Genomic DNA, 25,236 nt, shown 5'->3' with positions numbered 1-25,236 from the left:
TGGGTTGCAGTGTGAGCTGTAAGGAGAATGCTAAGAGGCTGCAGGTTAGGTGAGTGGGCAAATGCATGGCAGATGCAGTGTAATGTGGATAAACGTGAGGTTATCCACTTTGGGGGCAAAAACACGAAGGCAGAATATTATCTGAATGGCGACAGTTTAGGAAAAGGGGAGGTGCAACGAGACCTGGGTGTCATGGTTCATCAGTCATTGAAAGTTGGCATGCAGGTACAGCAGGTGGTAAAGAAGGCAAATGTTATGTTGGCCTTCATAGCTAGGGGATTTGAGTATAAGAGCAGGGAGGTCTTACTGCAGTTGTACCAGGCCTTGGTGAGGCCTCACCTGGAATATTGTGTTCAGTTTTGGTCTCCTAATCTGAGGAAGGACGTTCTTGCTATTGAGGAAATGCACGAAGGTTCACCAGACTGATTCCCAGGATGGCTGGACTGACATATGAGGAGAGACTGGATCAACTGGGCCTTTATACACTGGAGTTTAGAAGGATGCAAGGGGATCTCATAGAAACATATAAGATTCTGACGGGACTGGACAAGTTAGATGCGGGAAGAATGTTCCCATTGTTGGGGAAGTCCAGAACCAGGGGACACAGTCTTAGGATAAGGGGTAGGCCATTTAGGACTGAGATGAGGAGAAACCTCTCCACTCAGATAGTTGTTAGCCTGTAGAATTCCCTGCCGCAGAGAGTTGTTGATACCAGTTCATGGGATATATTCAAGAGGGAATTAGATGTGGCCCTTGTGGCTAGGGGGATCAAGGGGTATGGAGAGAAAGCAAGAAAGGGGATGATCAGCCATGATCTTATTGAATGGTGGTGCAGGCTCGAAGGGCTGAATGGCCTACTCCTGCACCTATTTTCTATGTTTCTATCCTTTCGTAAATATGGAAACCAAAACTGTACGCAGTATTCCAGGTGTGGCCTCACCAATACCCTGTACAGCTGTAACAAGACTTCCCTGCTTTTACACTCCATCCCCGTTGCAATAAATACCAAGATTCCATTGGCCTTCCTGATCACTTGCTGTACCTGCATACTATCCTTTTGTGTTTCATGCACAAGTATCCCCAGGTCCCGCTGTACTGCAACACTTTGTAATATTTCTCCATTTAAGTAATAACTTGCTCTTCGATTTTTTTCTGCCAAAGTGCATGACCTCACACTTTCCAACATTATACTCCATCTATCAAATTTTTGCCCACTCACTTAGCCTGTCTATGTCCTTTTGCAGATTTTTTTGTGTCCTCCTAAATAGAAACATTGAAAATAGGTGCAGGAGTAGGACATTCGGCCCTTCGAGCCTGCACCGCCATTCAATGAGTTCATGGCTGAACATGCAATTTCAGTATCCCATTCCTGCTTTCTCGCCATACCCCTTGATCCCCCTAGTAGTAAGGACTACATCTAACTACTTTTTGAATACATTTAGTGAATTGGCCTCAACAACTTTCTGTGGTTGAGAATTCCACAGGTTCACCACTCTCTGGGTGAAGAAGTTTCTCCTCATCTCGGTCCTAAATGGCTTACCCCTTATCCTTAGACTGTGACCCCTGGTTCTGGACTTCCTAACATTAATAAGAACATAAGAACATAAGAATTAGGAACAGGAATAGGCCATCTAGCCCATCGAGCCTGCTCCGCCACCCAACAAGATCATGGCTGATCTGGCCGTGGACTCAGCTCCACTTACCCGCCCGCTCCCCGTAACCCTTAATTTTCTTATTGGTTAAAAATCTATCCATCTGTGATTTGAATATATTCAATGAGCTAGCCTCAACTGCTTCCTTGCACAGAATTCCACAGATTCACAACCCTCTGGGAGAAGAAATTCCTTCTCAACTCAGTTTTAAATTGGCTCCCCCGTATTTTGAGGCTGTGCCCTCTAGTTCTAGTCTCTCCAACCAGTGGAAACAACCTCTCTGCCTCTATCTTGTCTATCCCCTTCATTATTTTAAATGTTTCTATAAGATCACCCCTCATCCTTCTGAACTCCGAGTAAAGACCCAGTCTACTCAACCTGTCATCATAAGGTAACCCCCTCATCTCCGGAATCAGCCTAGTGAATCGTCTCTGTACCCCTTCCAAAGCTAGTATATCCTTCCTTAAGTAAAGTGACCAAAACTGCACGCAGTACTCCAGGTGCGGCCTCACCAATACCCTGTACAGTTGCAGCAGGACCTCACTGCTTTTGTACTCCATCCCTCTCGCAATGAAGGCCAACATTCCATTCGCCTTCCTGATTACCTGCTGCACCTGCAAACTAACTTTTTGTGATTCATGCACAAGGAGATGGAGGGCACTCTACGCAGGGGTCCTCCCACTATTCATCGGGGACTTGGCCTGGAGGGTGGTGCACGGAGCAGTGCCGTGCAACAAATTTCTAAGCCGGTTCACGGACTCCCAGGCCGCCTGCAATTTCTGCGGTCTGGAGGAGTCCGTGTTCCATGTTTTTATTGAGTGCACGAGGTTGCAGCCCCTGTTCCATTATTTGAAGGGGCTGCTCCTGAAATTCTGGCTGCACTTCAGTCCCACTCTCCTGATCTTTGGGCACCCTGTGCGGAGGGGAGCGGGTAGGTCCGAAGGCCTCCTCATAGGACTGCTCCTGGGCACGGCCAAGGGTGCCATCAGCCGGTCCAGGCAGCGGGCGGTCGAGGGGGTCGTTCAACCTGACTGCCTGCCTCTCTTCCGCTCTTACATCCGGTCCAGGGTGTCCTTGGAGATGGAGCACGCGGTGCCCACCGGTACGCTCGCGGCCTTCCGCGAGAGGTGGGCACCGGAGGGACTAGAGTGCATCATCACGCCCGGCAACCAAATTTTAATTTGATTTTACGTTTTAAAGTTTAATTTGTTTTAATTGCCGGTGCTTTTAGTGTCCCCCTTCCCTTTTATAGGGGGCACTGGGGAAAATTGTGAATTTAGTGCCCAAACAAAAAACCAAAAAAAGAAAAAAACAAAAAAAAACAAAAAAAAGGGGGGGGGGGGGAAAAGGGCCTTGTAAATGTCTGGAGTGTCACCCAGGTCGGGTGGCACAGTTTAATGTTTTATGTTTTGCAGGTGAACTCCAAAAAGAGTTTCATGCACAAGGACCCCCAGGTCCCTCTGCACTGCAGCATGTTGTAATTTCTCCCCATTCAAATAATATTCCCTTTTACTGTTTTTTTTTCCCAAAGTGGATGACTCACATTTTCCGACATTGTATTCCATCTGCCAAACCTTAGCCCATTCGCTTAACCTATCTAATTCTCTTTGCAGCCTCTCTGTGTCCTCTACACAATCCGCTTTCCCACTAATCTTTGTGTCATCTGCAAATGTTGTTACACTACACTCTGTCCCCTCTTCAAGGTCATCTACGTATATTCTAAACAGTTGTGGTACCAGCACCGATCCCTGTGGCACACCACTAACCATCGATTTCCAACCCGAAAAGGACCCATTTATCCCGACTCTCTGCTTTCTGTTAGCCAGCCAATTCTCCATCCATGCTAATACATTTCCTCTGACTCCGCGTACCTTTATCTTCTGCAGTAACCTTTTGTGTGGCACCTTATCGAATGCCTTTTGGAAATCTAAATACACCACATCCATCGGTACACCTCTATCCACCATGCTCATTATATCCTCAAAGAATTCCAATAAATTAGTTACACATGATTTCCCCTTCATGAATCCATGTTGCATCTGCTTGATTGCACTATTCCTATCTAGATGTCCCGCTATTTCATCTTTAATGATAGCTTCAAGCATTTTCCCCACTACAGATGTTAAACTAACTGGCCTATAGTTACCTGCCTTTTGTCTGCCCCCTTTTTTAAACAGAGGCGTTACATTAGCTGCTTTCCAATCCGATGGCACCTCCCCAGAGTCCAGAGAATTTTGGTAGATTATAACGAATGCATCTGCTATAACTTCCGCCATCTCTTTTAATACCCTGGGATGCATTTCATCAGGACCAGGGGACTTGTCTATCTTGAGTCCCATTAGCCTGTCCAGCACTACCCCACTAGTGGTGGTGATTATCTCAAGGTCCTCCCTTCCCACATTCCCGTGACCAGTAATTTTTGGCATGGTTTTTGTGTCTTCCACTGTGAAGACCGAAGCAAAATAATTGTTTCAGGTCTCAGCCATTTCCACATTTCCCATTATTAAATCCCCTTTCTCATCTTCTAAGGGACCAACATTTACTTTAGTCACTCTTTTCCATTTTATATATCGGTAAAAGCTTTTACTATCTGTTTTTATGTTTTGCGCAAGTTTACATTCGTAATCTATCTTTCCTTTCTTTATTGCTTTCTTGGTCATTCTTTGCTGTCGTTTAAAATTTTCCCAATCTTCTAGTTTCCCACTAACCTTGGCCACCTTATACGCATTGGTTTTTAATTTGATACTCTCCTTTATTTCCTTGGTTATCCACGGCTGGTTATCCCTTCTCTTACCGCCCTTCTTTTTCACTGGAATATATTTTTGTTGAGCACTATGAAAGAGCTCCTTAAAAGTCCTCCACTGTTCCTCAATTGTGCCACCGTTTAGTCTGTGTTCCCAGTCTACTTTAGCCAACTCTGCCCTCATCCCACTGTTGTCCCCTTTGTTTAAGCATAGTACATAGTACATCCTCACACATTGCCTTTTCTCCCATCTTTGTATTGTCATATATTTGATATATGCATTATATATTTGATGTATGGTATTAATTAAAAATATTTTATTAAACCATATAAACTATAATTCAGAATCAGTTCTCGCTTTATTTGTAAATTTTGATGTTCTATGTAGTATCCTTTAAATTCAGTCTGAATGTGACATTTAATATTTATGAAGTTGTTTATGATGCTGTTAGGCTCGCTGCTGCCACCATTGCCGCTGTATAATTAGCTAATAAGGAGTGTGTATATGAAGAATATGAGTTGCTTCTCATAATTTACTTTCTCTCAAACAATGTTTTGTCTTCAATTGGCTTCTCTCCAAATAGTTTCAGCTGAGAATGGTATGGCTTGAAATTGTTCACATTTATCCCATGGGCAAAATCATAGTGGGTAGTGGCGATATGACTTTGATTGTGGGATAAATATAACATATAAAGGAATTTCTCTCCACATGTGGGGAATCTTGGATTTAAACGGCAGTTGTAGCCACTTTGTGTGTACAGTGCCACTGCATTCAAAGCTATATTTTAATGGACGCAAATGTCCGCTCTCTAAATATACCTTTAATATAAAACTGTGATTAATTTTGAGACGGCGAGGAACTCCTTCATCAGACAAATATCTTACCTGTCTTACCTGAAGAATAAGTTAGTCCTTATCTCTATCTATATCCTACAAAGGTAGTAACCAGTATTTACCCATTTAATTTGGACCCAGAGGACATTTATATATTGTAATGTGCCAATGGTTGCACCAAAACATAAATGGTGGAAGTGGGCAAATGGTTACCCACCCAGAGAAAAATATAGTTCAACCAAATAATAGGATGTTCCTTATCATGATGGGACTAGGGAATCTTTTTTTATTATTTTTAAAAACCTCACTCACTCATGCAGAAAAAACTGTTTAAATTTATGCAGAAGAAATTATTAACTTCACTTAATGTGAAAATCCAAGACAAGTTGTAGAAATGTTCTCTTGATTTTTATTTTTGCTGGTTTAAAATCTAGCAGCTGTAAATGATTCAGCTGAAAGGTCGGCTTTCCTGTAGCAAAAGTTCTAACAAGGATCAGTTTTAATTACACTAAGTGAATTCACTTCTTGTCCTAGGTTCCAATTCCAATGACTGAAGGTTTGGATGCTGTTGCCTTGCTCACAGATGATGCAACAATTGCAGCCTGGAACAATGAAGGCTTGCCCAGTGATAAAATGTCCACCGAAAATGCCACTATTGTTTCCAGCTGTGAACGATGGCCGCTCTTAATTGATCCTCAACTTCAAGGAATCAAGTGGATCAAAAATAAATATGGCTCAGATTTGAAAGTCATCAACTTGGGTCAAAAAGGGTGAGACAACAGCTGCTAAAACTGCAACAAGAATGTGCAAAAAAAAATTTATCTTTTAATATACAATACTCTTAGAAAATGATCATCACCTATCCTTCATTTGAATTGCTTTCCTGTCCTTTATAAAAACAGCAGCATCCTTTACTACTTTTAACTTTAGTTTTGGTCTCCCAGGAGAAAAGTGGCAGGAGATGGGTGTAGGGAGATCACTGGCTGCCTGGAGAAGCCGGTGGGGAACCCATTTCAGTTTCCAGGTCACATCTCATTTACATATGTGATGCAAGCTGCCAGCATGAAACATGCTCCTCATTACGCAGTTTGCCAATTTGGAGGTGGGTAGTTCGAGCTGTTGCAGGTTCTTGAGGATCTGCAGCAGCTTAAAGGGAGGTGCAGTTTTGTGTCCAAAGCAAGAAAGTAACACAGTGCAGCTGTCAGAAAATGTCTCTGGGCAAGAAGAGTTCCAATGAGACCTTGAGGTTTTTAAATGTGTCCGTGGAGAGGCTAGTGGAGGAATTTCAGGAGGGGAAGGAGGACATCTTTCCCTTGAATGGTTGGCAGGTGCTAATTCAAGTTGATGAATGGGCTTGGCAGAAGTGGCACAACTTGTGAATGTGGGCAGCATTATCTCCAGGACCTGGCTGCAGTACAGAAAGAAATTTAATGATCTCACCAGGAATGCAAAGTTAAGACACCTCTTCACATCTCATACTTCACATTCTTAACCTTACCTTTACCTCTGCATCATCAAGCCTTCCCTTTCCTACTTCCCATGCTGTCCATAAGTCAGCATCTCTTTTCTGCTTCCTCATAAACTGCTACTGCTCTCACAGCTACTTTTCCCTCATGCCCACACTTGTTGCTTCTTCCTGTTAAATGCACACTATGGTAAGCTGGCTCATATGTGGCAAGGATCAAAACTCTTGTCCATGGCACATATTAACCCACTTACACTTCTTGCAGGAGAAGCTGCCGCATAGCAGGGGAGACAACCAGCACAGCCAGAGGTCTCGCCACACTGTAAACATTCACTACTATGGAAGAGAAGTGCTAAACAGTAGGAAAACTCATGTTCTATTTCTGGTGAGGAGGAAATTGATGCAAATATAAGGGACACAGTGTTTTTAAAAAAAATGATTCTGTGCGCCAGCAATTGCTGAAGGACTGTCTGCAATAGAGCTTCCAAAACATGTTGGATAGTATGGTGAAGTCCACTACTCACTTGTGTGGTGTTCATGCACATGTCGTCACTGCTCTGTAGTCAACCATGGCCGTATGTTTGACACTCCTGGAGTAAGGTTAGATAGAAATAAGAAGGGGAAAAAGAGGATAAGACGTGATGAAATCCTTTGTGATGTGTCCCCCAGCATTGCCACTTGCCATGGCCATGATTTGACCACCTGCTCATGATGTCCAGCACACCCTCCTCGGGTGGGGAGAGGGTGTGCAGGCCCTCTGGTTTCTCCGGTCGCCATCTGCTGCCTCGTGCTGTGTGATTTTTTTTTTCCCTGCATGAAATGTGTTAATAGCTTTGTGAGGTGATTAGTGCCTGTCATGCTAGAAGAGTGCATATGTTGTGTGAAAGATGTGAGGTGTGGGGAAGTGAGAGTTGCAATAGTGCTGAGAGTGTGAGGAGCAGAGTGTATGAGTAGGAGGAAAAGAAATTGGAGGAAAGTGCTGCAGTAATTATACCTGTATATTGGCCTCGGCTTTCTAATCACCTCCTTGATTTTTCAATATATCTGGGGCAGGTGGGGGTGGATTCAGAGATGCACTCCACTGCATCCCTACCTCCTGCTGTTTTGCAGTAACTATTCCAATTTGGCAAACGTTGCTAATTATATGCAAATGAAGAAAACACTGCTTTCTGCCATTTGCATTTTTTTAAAGTTGGATGCAAGACTTGCCTATTAAGCCCTGAGATCCATTGTTCAGAAGTCGACGAAGGGGCCTTGGGGTTAAAATTGAAGATGAGCCTGATCAAGTGCTCTCAGAAGCACACCAAATCAGTGAAATAAAAAATTGTCTTGGGGAGAGCGGGGGGAGGGGGGAGAAACGTTTTTTTAACAGGCAGCTCATAACCCATTCCTTTCTCCTGCTGCAGCTGGCCCCCAAGTTCTGCTGTAGCAAGTCTCCACCTCCAGATTGGTGTGATTTCCTGGTAGCAGCTGGGGAGCCTGCAACCTGCATGTCAATGACCCCAGGGCTGGAAATATGCCTGGGGTCAACACCAACAACAACTCGTATTTATCTAGCGCCTTTAACATATTGAAACGTTCCAAGGTGCTTCACAGGAGTATTATGTGATAAAAAATTGACACCGAGCCGCATAAGTCAAAATTAGTGCAGGTGAACAAAAGCTTGGTCGAAGAGGTATGTTTTAAGGAGCGTCTTGAAGAAGGAACAAGAGATGTAGAGACGGAGAGATTTAGGCAGGGAGTTCCAGAGCGTGGGACTTGAGCAACAGAAGACCAGCAATGGTTGAGCAATTATAATCAGGGATGCTAAGGAGGGTAGGAGGAGCGCAGACATCTCGGGCGGGGGGAGGAGGGTGGCGTGGGCTGGAGGAGATTACAGAGATAGGGGGGGCGAGGCCATAGAGGGATTTGCAAATAAGGATGAGAGTTTTGAAATCTAGGCATTGTTTAACCGGAAGCCAATGTAGGTCAGCAAGCATAGGGGTGATTGGTGAGCAGGACTTGGTGCGAGTTAAGACACGGGCAGCTGAGTTTTGGATCATCTGTATTTTACTTAGGGTAGAATGTGGGAGGCCAGCCAAGAGTGCTTTGGAACAGTCAAGTCTAGAGATAACAAAGGTGCATGGATGAGGGCATCAGCAGTGGATGAGCTGAGGCAAGGGTGGAGATGGCCGATGTTACAGAGGTGGGAATAGGTGGTCTTAGTTATGCTGCGGATATGTGGACAAAAGCTCATTTCAGGGTCAAATATGACACCAAGTTTGTGAACAGTCTGGTTCAGCCTCAGTAAGGAGTTGGGGAGAAGGGTGGAGTCAATAGCTAGGGAATGGAGTTTGTGGCGGGGACCGAAAACAATTTCTTCGGTCTTCCCAATATTCAATTGGAGAAAATTTCTGCTTCATCCAGAACTGGATGGCGGACAAGTAGTCTGACAATTTAGAGACCGTGGCGGGGTCAAGAGAAGTGATAGTGAGATAGAGCTGGGTGTCATCAGCGAACATGTGAAAACCGAGCAATGCCAGGATATGTTGAAAGCCTAGGCTATATTGTTACAAAAAAAATGTTGGCTGTGTTAATTGCAGAATCACCTTTATTATATGTGGTCAAGGCCAGTGTCTTCCCATGGATCACATACTTTGTGTTGTGAAAACTCTCCAATGTTTTAAACTTCAGAAAGAATATTGCTATGTTTTCAATAGTTAGTTAAATGCAAGTTATCTAAACTGTCTGTTTTCTGCATTGCCAAGCTAAGAAATTTGCCAAGTCAGACTGCAAGTCACCTGTTTGATCCGCTCACTCTCTAGAGTGCAAATTGGCCATGAAATACTGAGAAAGATAAGAATTAACTTACAGTGGAACCTCCTTTACCTACAGTCCTATTCACCAGCTTCCTGATTATCCACCAGAAATTTCACAAACGAAGATGTGCACAAGATTTTGTCTCATCATACAACTTATTATACTATTTGCATTTTATCTATTTTTCTTAAAGAATAAACTCGATAATATTTCCTTTGTTATTTTTTACATAGTTACACATAATTTCAATCTCTATCCAGAAAATTCCAATAATTGCTCAATGATCTCATAGCCAATTCAAATTATAATTGGTAAATATCCTTTTGTATTTATATCAGGGCTCTGAAGATCTGCAATATTTCAGGTGCAATAGGGACAGACAGTGGCAGATTTTGGGGTACAACCTATCTGGTCTCTGACCTGTTTAGGCTGCAGCAGAGTTTCCTGAAGGTGTGGGGATGGTGAATACTTCTCGTGTTCGTCCCCTTTCCTGGTGGCATCAGGGGGAGAGATGGGACTGGGAGGATGATGTTATTTAGGGAAATTCCTGCCAGTTCCACCTCTGGTGCCCCAGTGTATGCCTGCGTGAAGTAGCTGTACATTTTTTGCTAGTACCTGCACCACATCCTGGTGGAAATGATAACCACCAAATTTGTACGGCAGTTTCCTTTGTTGTAGACAGTCCTGAAGCAATCAGCTGCCATAAGGATTCCTTCCTTCTAGAAAAAGGGCCTGCATTCAAGGAGATCAGTGACCTGTTGGCCCAGCAGCTGCTGTAAGCTGCTAACTTCTCCCACCCCCCCCCCCCCCCCAAGCTGTGATGATACTGGCACGGGCCCCACCCACTTTATATAAATGCCCGAGCTCCAGGTATTCTGACAATATCATGGATGCCTGAAATCAGTGGATGGATGGATGGATGTCCCATTCTGTCATGGTTATGGCAGCAGTGTAGGGCGCCTGGATTTTCATGGTTTTTTCCAACTTTCCCTCCACCTCCATACCTCTGTACCTTCATTTGAAGAATAAGGAATACTATGGAAAAGGGACAATTAATCCACTTTTTTTGGTTGCCTCTTGTAGTTGAAAGACTATTTAAACTTATTTCAGATCTCACAGATCTTCTGTTTAAAATCTTGTGGTTCCATTTTTTAGGTATGTGGATATTATAGAACAAGCACTTGTTGTGGGAGATCCTGTTTTAATAGAAAACATAGAAGAGACCATTGATCCCGTGCTAGATCCATTACTTGGCAGACACACCATTAAGAAAGGAAGGTAGTATTCGATTTGAATCTTAATGCTTTTTAATTAAGCATGAGCTTGCAATTTATGTTTGGATCAAATAAAAATATAGAAATGTAACACAGCTGATTCTTATTTTCAAAGGTGCATTAGAGTTGGTGATAGAGAATGCTTGTTCCATCCCAATTTCCATCTAATTCTACACACTAAGTTGGCTAATCCTCACTACAAGCCTGAGATACAGGCACAGACTACTCTGATTAACTTTACTGTCACCCGCGATGGCTTAGAAGACCAGCTACTTGCAGAGGTGGTGAGCCTTGAAAGACCTGATCTGGAACAGCTGAAGGTAATTCCTGTGCCTCCTCCTTTCTGAACATCATACAATAACTAGGTATAAATACAGAACATGCTGAAAATACTCAGCAGGTCAAGTTAAATCTGTGGAGAGAAAAATGTTAACTCTTTCTCTTTCCACAGATGCTGTCTGACCGGCTGAGTGTTTCCAGCATTTTCTGTTTTTATTTCAGATTTCCAGCATGGGCAGTATTTTGCTTTTCTACAATAACTAGGTGACGAGCAGGAAGAAAAAAGCATTCTCATTGGATCAGATAACTTTAAAGTTCACAAGAAATACAAAAAAAAAACAATGAACTCGCTCAAAACTTTTTTCTAGTTGGTTTCAGTCCCATCTTGATTTCTCCATTATACTAAGATATAGTCTAAAAAATAAAATTTCTAACATAATAAATACATAAAAGAGGAACAGTATCTTCCAATAATTTGTTAAAGCTGTATCACAACAGCTCAAAACAACACTTGTGCTTTGGGGAATATTACAATGCTTTTAGATTACTTCATGGATGTGTCTCAAGAAGTGAGAAACTTGAGTCTATTTTGTTGTAATCTATCTGCATGGAAAGTAGCACATCAGAGTGGCCCTGACATTAATATGGAGGCGGCTTCCGAGCAGAGGGGTGGAATTGCTTGGGGGAAATCCGGAAGTCAACTGATCTGGTCGGAATTTGAGATTGCAACTGAATTGTGCCAATTAATTTTGACTTCCGGATTTTGAGTCTCCATGCTGCGTAGGGGGCATGATACGTACCTGCAGGATGCAATCACGGTTGTATTTAAAGGAACAGTGCACACATGGAAATTGGAGGTGTTCAGGATGGATGGTGGACATAGAGAAAAAGCAGCACCCAGATTTAATGACGTCTCACTAGAATTACTGCTGCGTATAGTCAAGAGGAGGGGGAACATATTTTTCCCCAGCAATGGGAGGAGGAAACCTGCTGTTCTCAACAAGAAGGCATGGTTGGAGGCAGCTGAGGAGGTGAGCAGCAGAAGCATCATGCCTAGGTCCTGAATGAAATATAGAAAGCACTGTAATGATCTAAGCAGGTCACGAAAAGTGAATACATTTGCTGATTCAACTACATCCTGTGCTTTAAGCACACCCCTCTTCTCCCACCCACATTTCACTCTGTCTTGCTAAGCGTTCTCCATCACATCACTCCTCACATCCACTCAACTTTCAGGGGCAGCCAGCCTTCAATTTCTATGCACTTCACCTCCCCATTTATCCATCCACTGTTGATACTCACCCCAATCCTTATGCAATGTGATGCATGTGCCTCATAGCCATCCTCACTGGATTCACGGCATCCATCAGGTGAATACCTCACCTTCAGTTACTTGGGTCTGTTTTTTCAAATCTTTTAGAAAAGAGCGCAAAACGCAAGGGAGAGGGGCAGGACTGGAGGTGGGTTGCCACAAATAATCCAGCTCACGAATGCAGAGGAGGCCACCCTGGAGCTAAGTGGCATATCTGCGCCCCTCTCCGTCGGAGATGGAAAGACAGGTGGTGACATAGAAACATAGAAAATAGGTGCAGGAGTGGGCCATTCGGCCCTTCGAGCCTGCACCACCATTCGATAAGATCATGGCTGATCATTTCCTCAGTACCCCTTCCCTGCTTTCTCTCCAGACCCCTTGATCCCCTTAGTCATAATGGCCATATCTAACTCCCTCTTGAATATATCCAATGAACTGGCATCAACAACTCTCCGCCAGGGAATTCCACAAGTTAACAACTCTCTGAGTGAAGTAGTTTCTCCTCATCTCAGTCCTAAATGGCCTACCCCTTATCCTAAGACTGTGTCCCCTGGTTCTGGACTTCCTCAACATCGGGAACAATCTACCCGCATCTAACCTGTCCCGTCCTGTCAGAATCTTGTATGTTTCTGTGAGATTCCCTCTCATCCTTCTAAACTCCAATGTATAAAGGCCCAGTTGATCCAGTCTCTCCTCATATGTCAGTCCGGCCATCCCGGGAATCAGTCTGGTGAACCTTCGCTGCACTCCCTCAATAAATAGCAAGAATGTCCTTCTTCAAGTTAGGAGACCAAAACTGTACACAATATTCCAGGTGTGGCCTCACCAAGGCCCTGTACAATTGTAGTAACACCTCCCTGCCCCTGTACTCACATCCCCTCGCTATGAAGGCCAATATGCCATTTGCTTTCTTAACTGCCTGCTGTACCTGCTTGCCAACTTTCAATGACTGATGTACCATGACACCCAGGTCTCGTTGCACCTCCCCTTTTCCTAATCTGTCACCATTCAGATAATAGTCTGTCTCTCTGTTTTTACCACCAAAGTGGATAACCTCACATTTATCCACATTATACTTCATCTGCCATGCATTTGCCCACTCACCTAACCAAGTCACTCTGCAGCCTCATAGCATCCTCCTCGCAGCTCATACTGCCACCCAACTTAGTGCCATCCGCAAATTTGGAGATACTACATTTAATCCCCTCGTCTAAATCATTAATGTACAATGTAAACAGCTGGGGCCCCAGCACAGAACCTTGCGGTATCCCACTAGTCACTGCCTGCCATTCACTCCTACTCTTTGCTTCCTGTCTGCCAACCAGTTCTCAATCCATGTCAGCACACTACCCCGAATCCCATGTGTTTTAACTTTGCACATTAATCTCGTGTGTGGGATCTTGTCGAAAGCCTTCTGAAAGTCCAAATACACCACATCAACTGGTTCTCCCTCTACTGGAAACATCCTCAAAAAATTCGAGAAGATTTGTCAAGCATGATTTCCCTTTCACAAATCCATGCTGACTTGGACCTATCATGTCACCTCTTTCCAAATACGCTGCTATGACATCCTTAATAATTGATTCCATCATCTTACCCACTACCGATGTCAGGCTGACCGGTCTATAATTCCCTATTTTCTCTCTCCTTCCTTTTTTAAAAAGTGGGGTTACATTGGCTACCCTCCACTCCATAGGAACTGATCCAGAGTCTATGGAATGTTGGAAAATGACTGTCAATGCATCCGCTATTTCCAAGGCCACCTCCTTCAGTACTCTGGGATGCAGACCATCAGGCCCTGGGGATTTATCGGCCTTCAATCCCATCAATTTCCCCAACACAATTTCCCGACTAATAAGGATTTCCCTCAGTTCCTCCTCCTTATTAGATCCTCTGACCCATTTTATATCCGGTAGGTTGTTTGTGTCCTCCTTAGTGAATACCGAACCAAAGTACTTGTTCAATTGGTCTGCCATTTCTTTGTTCCCCGTTCTGACTTCCCCTGATTCTGATTGCAGGGGACTTACGCTTGCCTTTACTAACCTTTTTCTCTTTACATATCTATAGAAGCTTTTGCAGTCCGTTTTAATGTTCCCTGCAAGCTTCCTCTCGTACTCTATTTTCCCTGTCTTAATCAAACCCTTTGTCCTCCTCCGCTGAGTTCCAAATTTCTCCCAGTCCCCGGGTTCGTTGCTATTTCTGGCCAATTTGTATGCCACTTCCTTGGCTTTCGTAAGTCTGAAACTCCTATTACTATGAATGAGAACCCCACCCCCCAAAACACCAATAAAAAATAGAAAATATACACTACATATTTAAGATTCATTTAAATTAAAGTTGTTAATGTCATTTTAATTATGCCTTAAAATAAACTTACCATTGTGGGGAGGATTTTTAACAATAACATATGTTTTCATAACTTTATTTGTATTATGTTTGTGTGTTTTAAAACACTTGCACCTGTGAAAGTAGACTATGCGCCTGCTTTTTCAGGCGCAAGATTTTTGAGGACCTTTGCTGGGCAAGATATGCGTAAATATCGCAAACTTGCACATACAAATATTCTCGCTCCCGATCTGGCTATGAGTTGACAGAATGGAAACGCTGGTTTTCAGCGCCTTCCCGGGTCCGTAGAAACTTCGTACGGGCCCGGGGATGTTGGAATTTCTACCCCAAAATTATATTTGCAGCTTCTACTTGTATTATGGGACTTTAAGCAATAGATAATTAACTTTCCAGTATTATTGCTAATTCTCCTTTTTCCTCAACTACTTAATCTTTCATTCTTCACTTAACAATAAATACCACAAATTCCAATTAAATGCCCTTTTGGTAAGTCAACTTCTCCCAAGCACCTCTGAAAACTGAGGCGTGATAGTTAAGATACCAATTAAGGAATAGCTGGGGCTATTCGGGGCTATAAAAAGAGCTGGAGCATGCCACTGCAGTTTCCAGCGCGAGCTGACACAAATGTGCGACAGCTTCAAGGTGTGCAACTGGGTGACGTCATCAGAAGCCAGGTCGCCATTTGGGGCATGGGCAGGAGCATCGGCATGGGCCCTGGTACAGCAGAGGAGCGGGAAGATCGTGGCAGACTTGCGATGAGTAATCGGGGCGCAGGAGTGATGAGAGATCATGGCTGAGATTTGGTGGGTGATTGTGACGGAGGTTCGGCAAATGTTTGCTGTGGAGGTGCGGCGGGTGATCGTGGCGGAGGTGCGGCGAGTGTTTTTGTGGCGGAGGAGCGGTGAGGGACTGTGGCGGAGGTGCAGCGAATGTTTCTGGCGGAGGAACGGTGAGAGATTGTGGCGGAAGTGTGGTGAATGAGGGTACAGGGCCCAGAAGAGCTGAGGGCCCAGGGGCAGCACGGGCCTGCCCACACTGCAATATGTGTGCACACTCAGTCCGTGTAGCAGAGCAGGTCTCCAGTCCTGGTTAACCCTTGCCACTGGATAAAGGCCCAGCTTTGTCAAGCCCGTGTGGTGGCTGGTGTGCAACGGTCACCACACATTAAAAAAAATCAACACACAAGCATCTTCCACCCCCTCAATTGGAGTTCATGACTGGAACATCGGGTCCTTCATTGAAACATCTGTGAACCCATGTGGAAGCAAGTCATCCTCGTTCAAGGGACCACCTATGATGATGACTTCTCCCTTGTATTCTAGTCCTCTCGATATAAAGGCCAGCATTCCATTAGCCTTTTCGATTTTTTTTTGTACCTGTCTATGACATTTTAATGATCTATATAACCTTAAGTCTCTTTGGACCTCCACTGCTTCTACCTTTTCACCATTTAAAAAGTAATCTGGTCCTAAAAAGGATAGTACAAAGTGGATGAACTCACATTTATCTATATTGAAATCCATTTGCCACAGTTTTGTCCATTCACTTAATCTATTAATGTGTCTTTGGAATTTTATACTTCTATCTACCCTGCTTACAATGCCACCTATCTTTGTGTCATCGGCAAATTTTGATATGTGGCTCTCTATCTCATCACCTAAGTTGTTAATAGATACAGTGAATAGTCCTGTGGGACACTACTAGTCATCATCCTGCCAATTTGCATACCTACGTTTTTCAACCTTTGAGGATTGCAAATCCCACCACAGCACATCGTCGCTGTCAAACACATTCAAGGCATCTCCCATCCTAATCTTGTTATTTTGAAATCCTCAGTTTCCAAAGTTTGAATAAAGCTGTATCCACACAAAAGCATTCTCTATCCAACATTTGCAGGGGGAACTGAGACACCAGCTGCATTAAGTGAGCTTTATTTAGAAGAGACAATGACAAGTTTAAATACCCACATGAACTGTTGCTTAAACACGTCTCCATTTCCCTGCTCAGTTTCCCGAGCCCAGGGAAACCCGTACTGCTCAAGTTTCGAGCCAAGTTTAAAGCAATTTAAATAGAGCTCATTGGCATCTCTTAAGGATGTTAATTAAGCCAGTAAGTACCTGACCGCATCCGATTATGAAATCCCCGACTTCGACATGTAGGTTTATTGCTGGCATCCAAACCCGCCTCAGTTAAACCCAGAAGTGGGTACATTGGAGCTGGGTTGCGGTTGCGCTCCCACTCTAGAAAAATCAATTATTTTTATCCCTCATCCACTCCTAAACCAACTGTTCTTGCGGATTAAAATCCCCGTGCCACCACCACAGTTCGGATGTTTCATGTAAGCAGTTATACATTCCAACAAATTATAGAGACTGGTGCCTTTTGTGCCCTGGGTGTAGCAAAATCATCAAAAATATCTTTATAAATATGATTATGGTTTTGCCACACGTAGCACACAGAGGAAATCTTCCCCAACATTTTGTGCTGCACATGCTCAGTGCTTAATCTGCATAGCCAATACATAAGTATTAACCTTCAATGTAATTAAAAATTGCAAATTATGAGTTAAACATTTTTACTGGAAACTCGTGATTGTCAATAATTATGCAAAGCTAATTCAAATTTTCATTGCGAAACAACATTATATAATAACGCTGTGAACTGCATGATATAACGCTTCTGTGGATTTAACTCTAATTCTAACCGAATAGACTATCTTTGGCCCCTCAACATCATCCCTCTCCAGTGCTATAATAGTTTCTTTGATCAATATGGGACAATATATGTCTAAATTTACAGAATAGTTGTGGAAAAGGTCACGGTACAATCAAACGTAAAAGTACTTAACTGGAGGAGTTTGAAAGGGATCTGGCCCAGGTGGATTGGAATCAAAAATTGGTAGCCAAGACAATTGAACAATGGGAGGCCTTCAAAAACGAAATGGTCTGGGAAAGGAAGGGCATCCAAAGCTAGAGCTCCCTGGATAACAAAAGATAGAGAGGTTAGAATGAGACAGAAAAATTAGGCTTGTAACAATTGTAAGGGTAATAATACAGCTGAATATAGAAAGTACAGAGTAGATCTAAAAAAGGAAAAGAGGGGCAAAGAGTATGAGAATAGATTACCGGCTAACATAAAAGGGAACTCAAAAGTATTTTATAAACTCATAAATAGTAAAAGGGTGGACAAAAGAAGGGTGGGGCTGATTAGGGACCAAAAAGATCATCTTGTGGAGGCAGAGGGCATGGCTAAGGTACTAAATGAGTATGTTGCATCTGTCTTCACCAGAGAAGAGAAGACTGCCATAGTAGCAGTAAAGGAGGAGGCAGTAGCGCTATTGGTTAAGATAAAATGAAAAGGTTGTCAGTCCTCAAATTAGAAAAATCGCCTGGTCTGGATGGGATGTATCCTAGGTGACTGAGGGAAGTAGGGGTGGAAATTGCCCAGGCTCTGGCCACAATCTTCCAATCCTTCTTGGATATGGGGGTGATGCCAGAGGATTGTATGATTGCAAATATTGCACCCCTGTTTATAAAAGGGGGAAAGGATAAACCAGGCAACTATAGGCTAGTCAACCTAACATCAGTGGTGGGGAAACTTTTAGAGACAATAATACAGGACAAAATTGGAAAAGTATGGGCTAATAAATGAAAGTCAGCACAGATTTGTTAAAGTCAAATCATGTTTGACAAACTTGATCGAGTTCTTTGATGAAGTAACAGAGAGGATTTTGATGAGGGATAGTGCAGTTGACATTGTGTATATGGACTTTCAAAGGCATTTGAAAAAGTAACACGTAATAGACTTGGTAGCAAAATTAAAGCCCAGGAAATTAAAGGTACAATGGCAGCATGGATACAAAATTGGCTGAGGGACAGAAAGCAGAGAACGGTTATTTTTCAGACTGGAGGAAAGTATACAGTGTTGTTCTTGGGACCACTGCTCTTTTTGATATACATTAATGACCTAGATTTGGGTATACAGGGCTTAATTTCAAAGTTTGCAGATGATACGTAATTCTGAAATGTAGTAAACAATGCATCATCATCACAGGCAGTCCCTCGAAATCGAGGAAGACTTGCTTCCACTACTAAAGTGAGTTCTTTGGTGACTGAACAGTCCAACACGAGAGCCACAGACCCTGTCACAGGTGGGACAGACATTCGTCGGGGAAGGGGGGAGATGGGACTGATTTGCCGCACGCTCCTTCCGCTGTCTGCGCCTGGCCTCTTCACGCTTGCAGCTTGAGATTCGAAGAGCTCAGCGCCCTCCCGGATGCACTTTCTCCACCTCGGGCAGTCTTCGGCCAGGGACTCCCAGGTGTCAGTGGTGATGTCGCACTTCACCAGGGAGGCTTTGAGGGTGTCCTTATAAAGTTTCCGCTGCCCACCTTTGGCTCGTTTGCCATGAAGGAGCTCCACGTAGAGCAATTGCTTAGGGAGTCTCGTGTCTGGCATGCAAATTAAGTGGCCTGCCCAGCAAAGCTGATCGAGTGTGGTTAGTGCTTCAATGCTGGGGATGTTAGCCTGGGCGAGAACACTGATGTTGGTAATCCTCCCAGGGGATTTGCAGGATCTTGCAGAGACATCGTTGGTGATATATCTCCAGCGACTTGATGTGTCTTCGGTACTTCGTCCATGCCTCTGATCCATACAGGAGGGCAGGTATTATTACAACCCTGTAGACCATGAGCTTGGTGGTAGGTTTGAGGGCCTGGTCTTTGAACACTCTTTTCCTCAGGTGGCCGAAGGCTGCACTGGCGCACTGGAGGCAATGTTGAATCTCCGCATCAATGTCTGCCTTTGTTGACAGGAGGCTCCTGAGGTATGGGAAGTGGTCCACAATATCGAAGGCCGCGCCGTGAATCTTGATGACTGGGGGGCAGTGCTGTTCGGCTAGGACAGGCTGGTGGAGGACCTTTGTCTTATGGATGTTAAGCGTAAGGCCCATGCTTTCATATGCCTCGGTGAATACATCGACTATATCCTGGAGTTCAGCCTCAGAATGTGCACAGACGCAGGCGTCGTCCACGTACTACAGTTCAACAACAGAGGTTTGGGTGATCTTGGACCTGGCCTGGAGACGACGTAGGTTAAATTGCTTCCCACTGGTTCTGTAGTTTAGTTCCACTCCAGCGGGGAGCTTGTTGACAGTGAGATGGAGCATGGCAGCGAGGCAGATTGAGAAGAGAGATGGAGTGATGACGCAGACCTATTTGATCCCGGTCTGGTGTGGAATGGGTCTGTAATGGATCCGCTGGTAAGGATCACGGCCTGCATGTCATCATGGAGCAGGCGAAGGATGTTGACAAACTTTCAGGGGCATCCAAAATGGAGGAGGACGCTCCATAAATCCTTACGGTTGGCAGTATCAAAAGCTTTTGTGAGATCGAAAAAGGCCATGTATAAGGGCTGGCGCTGCTCCCTGCATTTTTCCTGCAATTGTCGTGATGAGGATAGTAACAGACCTGAGGAGGGCATAGACAGACTAGTAAAATGGGCGAACACATTGCAGATGAAATTTAACGCAGAGAAGTGAGAAATTATTCATTTTGATAGAAAGAATGAAGGGAGGCAATATGAACTAAATGGTACAATTTTAAAGTGGGTGCAGGGACAGAGAGATATGGGGGTGTATGTACACAAATCTTTAAAGGTGGCAGAACAAGTTGAGAAGGCTGTTAAGAAAGTAAATGGAATCCTTGGATTTATTAATAGAGGCATAGAGTACAAAAGCAAGGACATTATGTTAAACCTTTACAAAATACTGGTTATGCCTCAGCTGGAGTATATAGAATCATAGAATGGTTATAGCACAGAAGAAGGACATTTGGCCCGACAAGCCCATGAAAGATCATCATCATCATCATCATCATCATCATAGGCAGTCCCTCGGAATCGAGGAAGACTTGCTTCCACTCCCAAAGTGAGTTCTCTGGTGGCTGAACAGTCCAATACGAGAGCCACAGACTCTGTCACAGGTGGGACAGATATTCGTCGAGGGAAGGGGTGGGTGGGGCTGGTTTGCCGCGCGCTCCTTCCGTTGTCTGCGCCTGACTTCTTCACGCTCTTTGCGTTGAGACTCGAAGAACTCAACGTCCTCCCGGATGCACTTTCTCCACCTCGGGCGGTCTTCGGCCAGGGTCTCCCAGGTGTCAGTGGTGATGTCGCACTTTACCAGGGAGGCTTTGCGGGTGTCCTTGTAATGCTTCCGCTGCTCACCTTTGGCTCGTTTACCATGAAGGAGCTCCGAATAAAGCATTTGCATAGGGAGTCTCGTATCTGGCATGCGAACTATGTGGTCTGCCCAGCGGAGCTGATCGAGTGTGGTCAGTGCTTCAATACTGGGGATGTTAGCCTGGACGAGGACACTGATGTTGGTCCACCTGTAGCCCCAGGGGATTTGCAGGATATTGCGGAGACATCATTGGTGATATATCTCCAGCGACTTGAGGTGCCTTCTATACATCGTCCATGCCTCAGATCCATACAGGAGGATGGGGATTACAACAGCCCTGTAGACCATGAGCTTGGTGGTAGATTTGAGGGCCAGGTCTTCAAACACTCTTTTCCTCAGACGGCCAAAGGCTGCTCTAGCGCACTGGAGGCGATGGAGGATCTTTCTCTTACGGATGTTAAGCACCTCAGCTAGTCCCATTCCCCCGCCCTTTCCCTGTCGCCCTGCAAATTGTTTTCTTTCAGGTACTTATCCAACTCCAAGCAGTGATTGAGTCTGCCTCCACCACCCTTTCAAGCAGTGCATTCCATATCATAACCACTAGCTGCATTAAAACGTTTTTCTAATGTTGCCTTTGGTTCTTTTGTCAATCACCTTAAATCTGTGTCTTCTGGTTCTTGACCCTTACGCCAATGGGAAGAATTTCTACCCTGTCCAGACCATTCATGATATTTAACACCTCTATCAAATCTCCTCTCAACCTTGTCTGCTCTAAGGCGAACAACCCCAGCTTCTCCAGTCTATCCATGTAACTGAAGTTCCTTATCCCTGGAATCATTCTTGTAAATTTGTTCCTGCACCCTCTCCAAGGCCTTTATATCCTTCCTAAAGTGCGGTGCCTAGAATTGGACACAGTACTCCAGTTGAGGCTGATCCAGTGTTTTACATAGGTTCATCATAATTTCCACATTTTTGTACTCATAGGGCTGGAAATTCCCCAACCTTCAGTTTTTCAGTGCTATTTCGCTGTTTTTGGCGAAAAACGGCGAACCAGGAAATTCGTAAAAGTCTTGCGCCGGCGGTTCTTAAGTACCGCTGGGGAGCGGACCGGTGGCATGCAAGACTCGAAAAAATGCTTTTGCCTAAAATTTGGCTCGCAGCACATCCTAGATAGGTCAAAAAAAAAACGCCCGGGAAAAACCTGCATTGCAGCCCTTGGAACAGCAGTAGTTATGAAGACCTGTAAAAAAGGTAAGTTAAATTTTTTATTTTTTAATTCTTTTGCAGCGATTCGATAGTTAAGTGTCTTGTGAATGTTTTGTGATTTTTTTTTTTTTTGCAATTTTGTGTTGGTATTTTCCCTAGACCCAACTCGCAGCGGTATCGGCCTCGGAGAAAAGTTACAGAAAATTCACGGTTTGCCCCACGAATCCTCATGCAACACCGATTTTTACCGCTGGGCGCATTTTATCCCGAATGTTAAGCCTTGGAATCATAGCGGAGTCATAGCGGTATTTTTGACTTAAAATGGAATTTCTAGCCCTATACCTCTATTCATGAAGCCCAGTATCCCATATGCTTTTTTAACTGCTTTCTCAACCTGTCCTGCCAACTTCAACGATTTGTGCACTATACCCCTGGGTCTCTCTGTTCATGCACCACCTTTAGGATTGTACCCTTTGGTTTATATTTCCTTTCCTCATTCTTTCAACCAAAAAGTATCACTTCATATTTTGCTGCGTTAAATTTCATCTGCCACGTGTCCGCCCATTCCACCAGCCTGTCGATGTAACCGGTCTATGTCCTCATGAAGTCTATCGCTATCCACCTCACTGTTCACTATACTTCCAAGTTTTGTGTCATCTGCTAATTTTGAAATTGTGTCCTGTACTCCCACATCCAAGTCATTAACCGTTCACCACTACTCTCTGGGCTAGACTTTTCAAACAATCCGCCAGCACCCGATTGCTGCCCAAAAGACCACTAGGATTCCCAAGATTATCGCCGGCGAAAAATTCCCCCGAAAAAAGAAAAAAATCCGCCTAGCGAAAAAAATGGGCGTTGCACCCCGATTCTCAGCGAAAAAATGGAATCTTGGGCCAATTGGGCAGTTCTTAAAGAAAATGGGCGATAATTAATAAATTTACAAAAAATTTACACCGAGGAGGAAAAAAACACAAAAAATATTTTTTCAAAAAACATAAAATAAAAAGTCATAAAAACTTTCTCAGGACCTTTTCACTTAAATCACTATAAGAGAATTTTAAAATTATACGTAAAAACCAATTACTTACCTTTTTCTTGCAGGGCTACTCACCTACCGTGTGGGCATTTTTTTAATACTTATCTACGGGTCACCGCTGAGCCAAAAATTGCGCCATGGCGATCTGTGGATGGTGCACGCCGATGGTCTGTTCCTCAGCGGTACTTCGAAACCGCCGGCGTAACTCAGCTGGGGAAATATTCACCGATCCGGTTCTTGCCCAAAACAGCCAATACTGCCAAGAAACCAGGTGGTGAACCACTGGAAATTCTACCACTCTGTTTCCTGTCATTTAGCCAATTTCTTATCCATTTTGCCAACGTCCTTTTATTCCATGGGCTTCAACTTTGCTGGCAAGCCTATTATGTAGCATTTTGTCGAACGCCTTTTCAAAATCCAGGTACACCATGTCCACTGCATTGCCCTCATCAACCCTTTCTGTTACCTCATCAAAAAGCTCGATCAAATTGGTTAAACACGATTTACCTTTAACAAATCTGTGCTGTCTTTCCATAATTAATCCACACTTGTCCAAGTGACAATTTTCCAGTCTTCTGGCACCACCCCCATTTCTAAGGAGGATTGGAAGATTATGGCCAGTACCTCCGCAATTTCTTCCTTCACTTCCCTCAGCATCCTCGGATGCATCCCATCCGGTCCTGATGACTTATCTACTTTAAGTACAGCCAGCCATTCTAGTACCTCATCTTTATCAATTCTTATCCCATCCAATATCTACTCTACCTCCTCCTTTACTATGTCTATGGCAGCATCATCTTCCTTGGTGAAGGCAGATGCAAAGTACTCATTTAGTATCTCAGCCATACCCTCTGCCTCCATGTGTAGCTCTCCTTTTTGGTCCCAAATCAGCCCCACCGCTCTTACTACCTGTTTACTATTTATATGCTTATACCTTTTATGTTAGCTATTGTGTTCAGTTATGGAAGGATGTCAAGGCCTTGGCGAGGGTGCAGAAGAGATTTCATCATCATCATCATAGGCAGTCCCTCAAAATCGAGGAAGACTTACTTACACTGTAAAAGTGAGTTCTTCGGTGACTGAACAGTCCAATACGGGAATTACAGTCTCTGTCACAGGTGGGACAGACAGTCGGTGAAGGAAAGGGGTGGATGGGGAGTGTGGTTTGCCGCACACTCCTTCCGCTGTCTGCGCTTGTTTTCTGCATGCTCTTGGTGACTGTTATATAAATAAACCTGTAAATACCTTGTTTAACCACCAGAGGGCTCATCTCCTGGAGTCCCAAGGGATCCCACAATCCCTTGGGAGCACCTGTACATAAGGAGGCCTCACAGGCTGAAGAGGCACTCTGGAGACCTGTAATAAAGGACTACAGTCACACATCACTTTGAACTGACAATATCTGGTCAGATTCTTTATTCAAGACATAATAGAGATGAGACTCGAGGTGCTCATTGCCCTCCCGGATGCTCTTCCTCCACTTAGGGCGGTCTTTGGCCAGGGACTCCCAGGTGTTGGTGGGGATGTTGCATTTTATCAAGGAGGCTTTGAGGGTGTCCTTGAAACCTCTCCTCTGCCCACCTGGGGCTCGCTTGCCATGTAGGAGTTCCAAGTAGAGCACTTGCTTTGGAAGTTTTGTGTCAGGTATGCGAACAATGTGGCCCACCCAACGGAGCTGGTCAAGTGTGGTCAGTGCTTCGATGCTGGGGATGTTGGCCTGATCGAGGACACTAACGTTGGTGTGTCTGTCCTCCCAGGAGATTTGTAGGATCTTTCCCTCTGTTTCCTGTCACTTAGCCAATTTCTTATCCATTCTGCCATTGTCCCTTTTATTCCATGGGCTTGAACTTTATTAGAATGGTAGCAGGGATGAGGAAAGTCAGTTATGTGGAGAGATTTAAAAGCTGGGGCTGCTCTCCTTAGAGCAGAGAATGTTAAGAGCAGATTTGATAGAAGTGTTCAAAATCATAAACAGTTTTGATGGAGTAAATAAGAAACTTTTTCTAGTGGCAGAAGAGTCAGTAACCAGAGGACACAGATTTACGTTGATTGGCAAAAGAACCCGAGGCGACCTGAGAAAATATTTTTTACACAACGAGTTGTTGTGATCTGG

At 44.1% G+C, this 25,236-nt stretch overlaps 1 protein-coding gene across 1 annotated transcript in view; it reads left to right on the top strand.

Annotated features, from left to right (window-relative positions):
* dnah9l (dynein, axonemal, heavy polypeptide 9 like) overlaps positions 1 to 25,236 on the top strand; it is a 668,659-nt gene that overhangs the window by 540,789 nt on the left and 102,634 nt on the right. Inside the window, exons 64-66 of the mRNA XM_070873660.1 lie at positions 5,764 to 5,999; positions 10,649 to 10,771; positions 10,883 to 11,087. Of these exons, the coding sequence (XP_070729761.1) occupies positions 5,764 to 5,999; positions 10,649 to 10,771; positions 10,883 to 11,087 (564 nt within the window). The remainder of the gene's footprint in view (positions 1 to 5,763; positions 6,000 to 10,648; positions 10,772 to 10,882; positions 11,088 to 25,236) is intronic.

The sequence above is a fragment of the Pristiophorus japonicus genome, chromosome 3 (genome assembly GCF_044704955.1).
Source record: "Pristiophorus japonicus isolate sPriJap1 chromosome 3, sPriJap1.hap1, whole genome shotgun sequence".
In the NCBI taxonomy this organism is placed as follows: domain Eukaryota; kingdom Metazoa; phylum Chordata; class Chondrichthyes; family Pristiophoridae; genus Pristiophorus; species Pristiophorus japonicus.
Note: the sequence above shows the minus strand (reverse complement) of the source record. Positions and strands in the feature narration are given on the sequence as shown.